Consider the following 9,056-nt stretch of genomic DNA (forward strand, 5'->3'; position numbering starts at 1 on the left):
TGGAATGGACTCCAAAGCCTTTGGCCCCGCCGGCCGAGGCGCTTTCCTCAAGCCCTCATCTGCTACATACTGGATCCTCTGCATGGCCGGCTGCGGCGTGTATCTCTGAGGCGACACGATTCCAGAAGGCTCCACGTAGAGCTTCCCCGAGCTGACGGAGTTTCCCTTCACGTTGCTGCCGAGGGCGGTGTACACGCCCTCATCCTCGGGCAGAACGGTGGCCAGTCGCAAGCTGGCGTGGCCGTCCTGCAGAACCTCCACCTGGTAGCGTCCGCCGTCACGGATGCGCTGACCGTCTTTGTACCAAGCAATCTGTCAGAGCCCAACCAAGGACACACGCTCAAGCCAATGCCGAATATGACACGCCTCGAAAGAGTTCAACGGTGGTTGGTTTTAAATCAAGTATCTGTTTTTAAAATTCAAATTGGATCAATTCATGCGCTTTCTGGCCTAAAAAGGACAGAAACTGGCCAGGCATGTGTGTGCGCGCTGCTTTTCTAAAGGCTAGCTGTTCTGAACCGACCAAAGGCATCGCGGCGATCGAATGTACACAAGTGCTGCCGGCTCGTCCCCGGGCGGCCCCTCACCTTGGGCGGCGGCACGCCGGCCATCTTGCAGTGGAAGGTGACGCCCATTCCCTCCACGATGCGGTAGTTTTTCACCAGCGTGTCGAAGGTGGGCGCCATGGCCCCGTCTTCCGGCGCGCTCGCCATCTGCTCGCCGTCCTCACTAAGCAGTTGTGCGTAAGTAATCCTCAGGATGCGCATTTCAATCTCCTGAATGATCCGCTCTTCGAAGGCTGACATAAGGAACTCCTGCAGGACGAGCAAAAAAACGCTCCACTGTCAGCCTGTCTGTCAAGAACTTCCCTTCTTTCTCCACACGGTACACCAACAGGAAGGAACCCATGAGCACACAACCGACACCCAAACAATCCACCCGAGTCGAGTCATGACGTATTTGTCGCGCTAAATGAGGGCCGAGTACCGTTTCTGAGACAAAGCTCATCGGGGGGGCGCCTCTCTTGTGGAGCGCCTGGTATCCGCTCACGAGCGTGGACTCGACTTGTTCCTCGACGGCCGCCGCCGACGCCGCCGCCTCCGTAGTCATCATTGTCGTCACTTCGGTTTTATACGCGGCGAGGTGCAGCTTCATGTAGGCTTCGTACTCCTCTGCGGACACGGCAAAACAAAGCAAAGCAAAGCGCTTTTCACCCGCCCGTCCTCGCCTCAGTAGGGACGCGAGCAGTTGGGACGGCGTTACCTTCCTCCAGCAGGCTGATGGAGGCGGAGGCTTCGCCGTGCGAATTCTTGGCAAAGACGGAATATTCTCCGGCATCATCGGCGAACGTCATGGAGATCTCCAGTTGACTTTCGCCCGTCTCTTTATTGTAGGTCACCTTGTATCTAAAAAGAGTGGAGGTAAAGTTCTGAGCATCGACGGGATAACATCAGGAGGGCGGGGTCTACCTGTATCCGGTGGAGAGGACGACGCCATTTTTCTTCCAGACGACGTGCGGTCTGGGGTTCCCTCCCACTTGGCAGCAGAAGGCCACGGAGGCCCCCTCCACCAGCTTCTGGACCATCGGCTTGCGGACGAAGAAGGGGGCGGCGGCGGCCTCTCCCCCGCTCGCCTCCGCCGACACGTGCTCCTCGGTCTCGGCGGCAACACTGACGGGCGGACACGAGGCGCGGTGAAGACGAGCGCACGACAGGCCCCCAGCCGGCTAACCAAAGCAGCCTCGACAATTCAAAAAGCGCCGCCTGGAGACAGCACTCGCAAGCGGACGTTCTTTCTCCTCTTGGAAGAGCCACGTTGCGTCAACGCAGCTTTCTGTGCGCTTGCTTTGGAAGCGCAAACATTCCTTTTCGCGATATCCAACACGATGACCGACGAACGGACCCACCAAGGGCATTCCCCTCCGTTTCAAACAGTGAGCGCTTTGAGTGACGAGCGACACAATGACGATGCTCGTTTGGGTTAGCCCGCCCCTGCACAAAGCTGTCCGCAGAAAGAAAAGGTTTTGCAAAGCTCGGAGCCATCGGGACTCACGTTTCGCCCGTTGTCGTCACGGTAGTCACGACCGTCGTCTTGGCCGTCGCTTCCTCCCGGCTTTCCGCTTCTTCGGAAACTGCAAGACAGGGGCAGTAGCGTACGTTCAGGGCGGGGCCGCCGGGCTTACCGCGCACAAATGGCGTCGTTTCTTGACTTTGGATTCATTTAGGCGCGCACGGCTGCGGGTACAATCAATCGACACAAGCGGCGCGCCAGACGATGGGTCAATTTATCAGAAAATGATTCGATGTTTGCCCGATTCCCGAAAATGAATACTTGTTTGATAAACCAACCAGCTCATTTTGTGAAATGAATTAGGTGTGATGAAATACGTACTTAAATGGTGATTTTTGATTTGACATGAACGGCAAGGTGTAAAATGTCACCTTTGACAAGCAGGTAGCAGGACGTGCTGACGGTGCCGGCCCGGCTGGTGGCGGTGCAGGTGAAGCGCCCGCTGTCCTCGGCAAAAGCCTCGCGGATCAGGAGCCGCGCCCGGCCGTCCTGCGAGGTGATCTGGAAGTCGATGGAGCTCTCCATCTTGTAGTCCTCTCGGAACCACGTGACCTCGGGGGTCGGCCGCCCGCCGAACTGGCACTCCAGCGTGGCCGACTCGCCCTCCGTCACCGTCACGTTCTTCAGGCCCTGAGGGGACACGCGCTCCAATCTCAGCAGAGAAACGGGCGGCGGCGGGCGAGCAGGCGGGATTTACAAACTTCCAGGCGGGGTTTGCACTATATGCTAGGCGGTAGGGCCAATGAAGACCTCACGTTTTCATGAAACGCAGGCCGGAAAGCCTCAGCCCGGACAGATCTCATTTGAAGACCCGCAAGTTGTACTTACCTCAAGCAGGGCGGGTGGCACCACAGCCTCCTGCCGGTCAGCCGGGGACGCCGCCAGCGCCTCCTGAGACATAAATAACAACGTGCTCAGAACCGGTCCGGTGCCCGTGCTTGCAAGCTGGCATTTGAACCATCAAGAATCAATTGATTGCACTTCCCAAAATCCTTAAGACAGAACCAAATGAGGGTGCGACCAACCTGAGGCTCCAAGTCTTCAAACTCCTCCTCGGCGTAAAGGCCCACTACCTGCGTCTCAACTTTGAAGGGGGGCGCCACGCGAACCTCCGTCGTGGCCGCGGCCATCGCCCGGCGGACCGGGCTGGGCGAGTGGACGGGCTTGATGACCTTTCTGGGCACGGAGGGGGACGATAGCTCTTTCTGCAGGGTGGCCATGGCCGAGCCCGCCATCGACACCTGGCCCGGAAACAAAAGGTTAGCCGCCGGGCCGGGCCGGGCCGGGGCGGGTCTTTTGTATTCAAGCCCCCCCCCCCCGCCTTATTCTTGACCCAATGTGGGAGGAGGAGGAAGAGAAGGAAGTGGTCCAGGAAGGCAGATTGTACTAGCTGCAGACTTGTGGAGGAACGGTCTAAGGATAGCCAGAGCGCAGCCATCTTACTGATGACTTCTGCTCTTCTTTGACTGTGACGAGCGAACGTGACTCTTTTCAGCCAGCATGCCCGCAGTATCACCAATCGCGCCCTCCAGAGGATGGCTTGACATTTCGCAGCGTCGGGCTTTGCTGTTGTTTCATGCTTGATGCTCGTGAAAAGATTTAAGTAGCACCGAGCGCTATACCTCGCAAAATTCTATTGGTCCCCATGAAGTGCGCATTTCCTAGACAAGTGCACGCCACACGTGGTCCACACAGAAACTAAACGACCAAGGCTGACTTAGTGATGGGTAAGGTAAGACGGCCGCCGGTGGCTTCACACCATTGTCGATCCGTGCGTATACGAGGCCACGATTGGGCCACGATTGGGCCACGATTGGGCCACGATTGGGCCACGATTGGGCCACGATTGGGCCACGATTGGGCCACGATTGGGCCACGATTGGGCCACGATTGGGCCACGATTGGGGCACGATTGGGCCGCTTCACGGCCCAATTTGAACGGTGACATGGTCGCGGTGAGGCACGCCAGCGGCTCCCCTTACCTCTCGGGTGACTTCGGCTTTGGGGACGGCGACTTTGGCCACAGTGAAATGCGGAAGCGCGGCCGAGGCGGCGTCCGTGCGGGAGGCGGAGGCTGTCCACGCAATCTGGGGTGAGTCACACAATGAGTCGACTGGCCAAAGGCGTAAAAGTGCCGGCGCTCGAGCGGGCTGACCTGCGTGGTCTCGGTGACCTCGGTGGTCTTGGTGGTCTTTTTGGTCTCGGTGGACTTGGCGGCGACTGCGACAGCTGCGACGGGTTCGGGCGGCATCTCTTTAAAATGTTTCTCGGTGGTGAGCTGCTTCTTCACCTCCACCACGATGGCGTCCCGCCGAGCCGGCTCTGCTGCCGTGTGAAGCGCCTCTGCGGCGGCCATCTGCAATTGCTCGCCAGCCTGCGCCTGTTGATGCAACGCAACCGTCAGGACGCCCATTTCTTGGCCTCCATCTCAAGGCCATCGACTCGGACGCGCTTTGCCCTCACTAAGCAGACAAATCGGTGCAGCCGTGACTAGTGCACCTTTTTGTCCGATGACAGCTTCCTAGCAGAAGGCGGTCTGAGCGCGTCGACCATATTGGACTGAATTGATTGCAGTGGGAGAACGAACGTGAATTGCTCGTAACATTTTCCCATGAAAGTAGGACAAATCAGCAGTCGTTAAGCGCGACTCAAAGATGGCACGGTCGTTACGGGTTCCATAGACACAACGCTGAGGACAAAGAACCTAGCTGTCGGATCTCCAGCTCAGGCACTAAATATCAACCGGTGTACTTTTAGAACCCGACTCCTGTACTAGTACGACGAGGATGCGCGCAAACGGCGTCTTTCCTGAGGACTCAAATGCATCACCTGTTCGGTGGCATCCGGCGGCCCCCGGCGGACGCGGGCCTGATCCACGGCGGCCACCACCGTCGCCACGGCAACACTGCGACCCGCATGGGACGCTTGCTCGACCTGACGGGAAGTTGACAAAAGAAGCACTCGTATTCAAAGTCCACACGCCTCTCTCGCCTCGAAGATTCCCCAAAACGTAACAGCCACCGACAAAGTGACGCATCATGCGGAAGCAAACAAAAAATGGGCAAATACTGAAATCATGTTTGCACACCCCTAAATGGGGGCGTGGCTATGTTGAGAATGACTCAATCACACCCTTCGAGGTGAAGCTGCAAATCCAGCCGCGGCAAATTTGGCGCAAGCCATGCCATCTTTTGCAAGAAGCCAGCCCCACCCAAAGCGTGACCTTGGCGTCGGCCCAAAGCCGACCCACCCCGTCGGCCTCGGAGCTGACCTCTCTGACGATGACCGTCTGCTGCTCTCGCCGTTGCTCCACTGCGCGGGCCGCGTGGTCGCCGCGTTTCCAGGGCGGCGGCACCTCGGGTGACACCAACAACTGCGAACAGAGCACAACGTCAGCGGGAAGGAAGGACGCAAGGAAGCAAGGAAGCAAGTGGGTGCTTCCCCCCTTTCTCACCTGCTTCCGGGTGAATGCGGGCGACTTGACAGGTCTGATGGGAGACACGGACACGGACACTCGGGTGGAGGGCGACACGGACCTACAGACGAAACACACCGAGATTTTTTTTGGGTGGGAAGCGCAATCCATTTTGCACTCCTTGCTACTACGCCCAACACTGAAGGCTGGGAGAGCCAGAGGGCCACCTCACCTGACGGGCGCCGGCGCCGGTCCTTTCACGTGGCGGACGGGCGACGGGGACTGCTGGCGTCCGCCCGTCACCTTGCTCAGGTAGGAGGGCGGCGATCTGGATGTGGGTTTTGGCGGGACCCTGGGTGGGGTCCTGTGAGCCAGGTGCTGAGTCATCATTGCGCTCTGCTGGCTCATCATTGCGCTCTGCTGGCTCATCATTGCACTCTGCTGAGTCATCATTGCGCTCTCCGCCTGCATCTGGAAGCCGGTCTCCACCTTGAGCGCAAAGTCCAGGACAGCCGACAGCCACGCCATCAAACGCCGCTCACGAGAAGGACCCACTCCTTCCTTTTGTCCATAAACGAGGGGGCGAGCGAAAGCGCGAGCGCGGCTCACCTTGCGGACTCCCGTCTGAGAGGCTCCGCCGGCAGTGGCGACCAGGACGACGGTCTTGCTTTTCTTGGCAGGGACGGCTTCTTCTCCTTGGACCAGCAGCTCGGCGGTGGACGTGGCCCGGCCGCTGTTGTTGCTGGCCGTCACCGAGTAGGTCCCGGAGTCCTCCGGGAAGGCCTCGGCGATCAGCAGGCTGTAGCGGTCACCGTCGCGGACGATGCGGAAGTCGGCCGAGCTCTGGATCTCGGCGCCCTCGCGGTAGAACTTGACGACGGGCGGCGGAATGCCCGTGACCTGGACGCTCAGTCGGACCTGGCTGCCCTGCCGCACCGAGGCGCTCTGAAGTCTCTGAAGGAAGTTGGGTGGCGCCGTCTCGGCTGCATGGGGGGGGGGGGGGGGGTCACACGAGCCGCAGGCGCTCAAAAGCCACACTGGAGCAAAAGCCCGAGTCTTTCCTTCCTTTCAAACTGCTCTCGATTCGCTTTCCTCGGCAGACTGTATTCCACGACGGCGCGTCGACGAATGCGTGACGGACTTTTCTCGCCATCAGTCATTTATCTTGGCAAAAAACTTTTCACCCCGTCAAGTGGTACTAAGCGCAACTGGTGATCAACTACTATTTCATCAAATCCGAAAAATGTACACTGGCTTCATTCAAAGCAAAGTCAACGTTGGCCTTGGCCGTTGGCTCCTCGCTACGGGGCTCTGTCTCGGCCGAGCCTAGCCCAGCGTACTTTCCTCACTTCTGGCATCGAAGGCGACCTCTCACCTGTTACGAGGAGTTCGGCGGTGCTGGTGGCTTGTCCTGCTCCGTTGGTGGCCCGGACGGAAAACCTCCCGCCGTGCGCGGGCGTGGCGGCGTCGATGCTCAGAACAGCGCGGCCGTCGCTGAACGAGACATGAACGCCGGGCAAGGCGGCAGTAGACAGGACCTGGCCATCGCGGAACCACGACACCTCGGGAACCGGATCGCCTGGGCCGGGGGGACGGCAAGCGGGGTCAGACGGCGAGCTGCGTCGCGGACGGACGGAGAGACGGACGGGTCTTACCGCTCACTTGCGCCTGGAACGAGGCGGCACTACCCTCTAGTGCCACCACGCTCTGAAGCGGCTGCGTGAAAGTCGGCGCCTGCTGAGTCGACATGGCGGCTCTCTCGGCTCCCTGACAATGACAGCGGCAGCCATTAGTTTTTAGTTTAGTTTATTGTTTAGCACATATTATTATATCAATAACTGTGCAGGAGGGAGACAAAGCCTAGGGCTTGTAAAGAGCTCCACTCCTTCACTCCATTGGACACGCGGACCTCGCCAGATGCTTGCTTTTGTTTTTCAACTTGTCGGCGGCCATGCTCAGAAGAACGGCTCGGTCGGGTCCAGGGGCAGACAAAAACTTCCCGGCGTGTATGGACGTCATCGGTTGCTCGTTCGAGGCGTATCTTTGCTCTCCGATCCCCTTTCGAGGACGCCGAGACCGTACAAGAGGCCCGACCAAGCGTTATCGGGCCTGCCGCTCGTCACGGAGATAACGGCGGTCACCTGACTTTTTATCTCGGACCGGCTCATCCACCTAGCGCGCCTGCAGACTATTTGGTCCGGCCTCTTGGGCCAATTTGATTGGAGTGGCCAAAGGTGCAAACAGGAAGGCTAGCTCGTAGCTGCAAACGGTCCGACGGTGACAAATGAAGAACAAAAGCAGGCCCGAGCGAGAAAACGCCAGCAAAGCTCAACACCGACGTGGAAGGCATCCAAAAAGCAAAGACGGGAGAGAAAAAGAAGGCAAAAGCCCCGCAAGTGGTTAGTTAGCATTGGGGAAGCCATCTTTTTTCTCCTGATGATGAATGACAACACATCTTTAAAACATCAAGGACTTTTTCATTTTCCTGAAATGGAAGCTAGGGAATCTTGATTTTCAAAAGGAAATGAGCATTTTGATGATGCTGGCAATTCATCTCACTTTTCATCCAAATTCCGGACCATTCTGTTATGGGTGGTGGGGGCATCGTCAAACCAAAGTAAGGTGTGACTATTTCTATTTTGTCACTTTGGCCTCACGCATGATGAGCCACTTTCATGGAAAAATTGCCTTGGACTTCTTTAAGCGTCTCTTTTCTTCTTATTCAAATGTGAAGAATACTACTATATATATATATATATATATATATATATATATATATATATATATATATCTCGTTTGGGGAAAAATCATGAATGTATTCAAAGGCTTTCTTTTTTGGCTTTCTGATTCTTAGTTTAAAAAAAAAAAAAAGAATAAATTATAGTTTTGTTTCTGCAAAAACTAAAAGTTGCCAGGAGGCTTTTTTCTAGAAATAGCTTTCTTTCCTCAAAGAACCAGAGTTAAATTTGGTGCAGCTGTTGCGTCTCCTCAAAATAAAACCCTCTGTGGCGGGGTAAGGTGTCTTTGCACAGGACACCAGGCGCTAAAAATAGCCCCCCCCCCCCCCACCTCAGTTTGATTGACAGGTGGCATGTGCGCTTGGCCATTCATTCCCTTAAAAAGTCATCCCGCAGCTCCACATCTATTCTGGGAATGAGTCGCCACCGCACCGCACCGCACCGCACCGCACCGCACCGCACCGCACCGCACCGCACCGCACCGCACCGCACCGCACCGCACCGCACCACCCGCCCCCGGGCCGAGCCCGGCCGAACCGGCCGAACCGGCGACCGATCTGGTCCGGCGAGTCAAACAGGGGTTACTTACTTGTTGGGTGCCGGCTGGGGTGATGGGGAGTGGGGATGGGTCGGGGTGGGGGTGTACACTGGTCCTCCTTCTCCTGCTTGATTTCCCTTCACTTGGAAGCTCCTCCAAGAAGTCCCCCAAAACAAAACTACCGGCCCTGGACGGGGAGTAGTTTTGCTAGCGTCCGGACCCGGAACGCTGACCCTGCTCAGAAGAGCCGGCTGCTCCGCTGGTGGCCTTTATACCCCTGTGACGTCAAAGGGAT

At 57.4% G+C, this 9,056-nt stretch overlaps 2 protein-coding genes across 2 annotated transcripts in view; one reads left to right on the top strand and one right to left on the bottom strand.

The window, feature by feature from the left end:
- The window catches only part of ttn.2 (titin, tandem duplicate 2), a 163,089-nt gene extending 154,100 nt beyond the window's left edge, over window positions 1-8,989 (bottom strand). The window contains exons 1-19 of the mRNA XM_061286865.1: window positions 8,813-8,989; window positions 7,141-7,252; window positions 6,861-7,064; window positions 6,095-6,468; window positions 5,718-5,974; window positions 5,525-5,606; window positions 5,342-5,443; window positions 4,900-5,004; window positions 4,226-4,450; window positions 4,053-4,157; window positions 3,096-3,311; window positions 2,899-2,961; window positions 2,442-2,700; window positions 2,053-2,131; window positions 1,470-1,670; window positions 1,264-1,406; window positions 988-1,172; window positions 588-815; window positions 71-312 (exon numbers count right to left, since the gene is read on the bottom strand). Of these exons, the coding sequence (XP_061142849.1) occupies window positions 71-312; window positions 588-815; window positions 988-1,172; window positions 1,264-1,406; window positions 1,470-1,670; window positions 2,053-2,131; window positions 2,442-2,700; window positions 2,899-2,961; window positions 3,096-3,311; window positions 4,053-4,157; window positions 4,226-4,450; window positions 4,900-5,004; window positions 5,342-5,443; window positions 5,525-5,606; window positions 5,718-5,974; window positions 6,095-6,468; window positions 6,861-7,064; window positions 7,141-7,234 (3,164 nt within the window). The 5' untranslated portion in view covers window positions 7,235-7,252; window positions 8,813-8,989. The remainder of the gene's footprint in view (window positions 1-70; window positions 313-587; window positions 816-987; window positions 1,173-1,263; window positions 1,407-1,469; window positions 1,671-2,052; window positions 2,132-2,441; window positions 2,701-2,898; window positions 2,962-3,095; window positions 3,312-4,052; window positions 4,158-4,225; window positions 4,451-4,899; window positions 5,005-5,341; window positions 5,444-5,524; window positions 5,607-5,717; window positions 5,975-6,094; window positions 6,469-6,860; window positions 7,065-7,140; window positions 7,253-8,812) is intronic.
- The window catches only part of neurod1 (neuronal differentiation 1), a 134,301-nt gene that overhangs the window by 37,632 nt on the left and 87,613 nt on the right, over window positions 1-9,056 (top strand). The window lies entirely within an intron of this gene.

The sequence above is a fragment of the Syngnathus typhle genome, linkage group LG9 (genome assembly GCF_033458585.1).
Source record: "Syngnathus typhle isolate RoL2023-S1 ecotype Sweden linkage group LG9, RoL_Styp_1.0, whole genome shotgun sequence".
Taxonomy (NCBI): Eukaryota; Metazoa; Chordata; class Actinopteri; order Syngnathiformes; family Syngnathidae; genus Syngnathus; species Syngnathus typhle.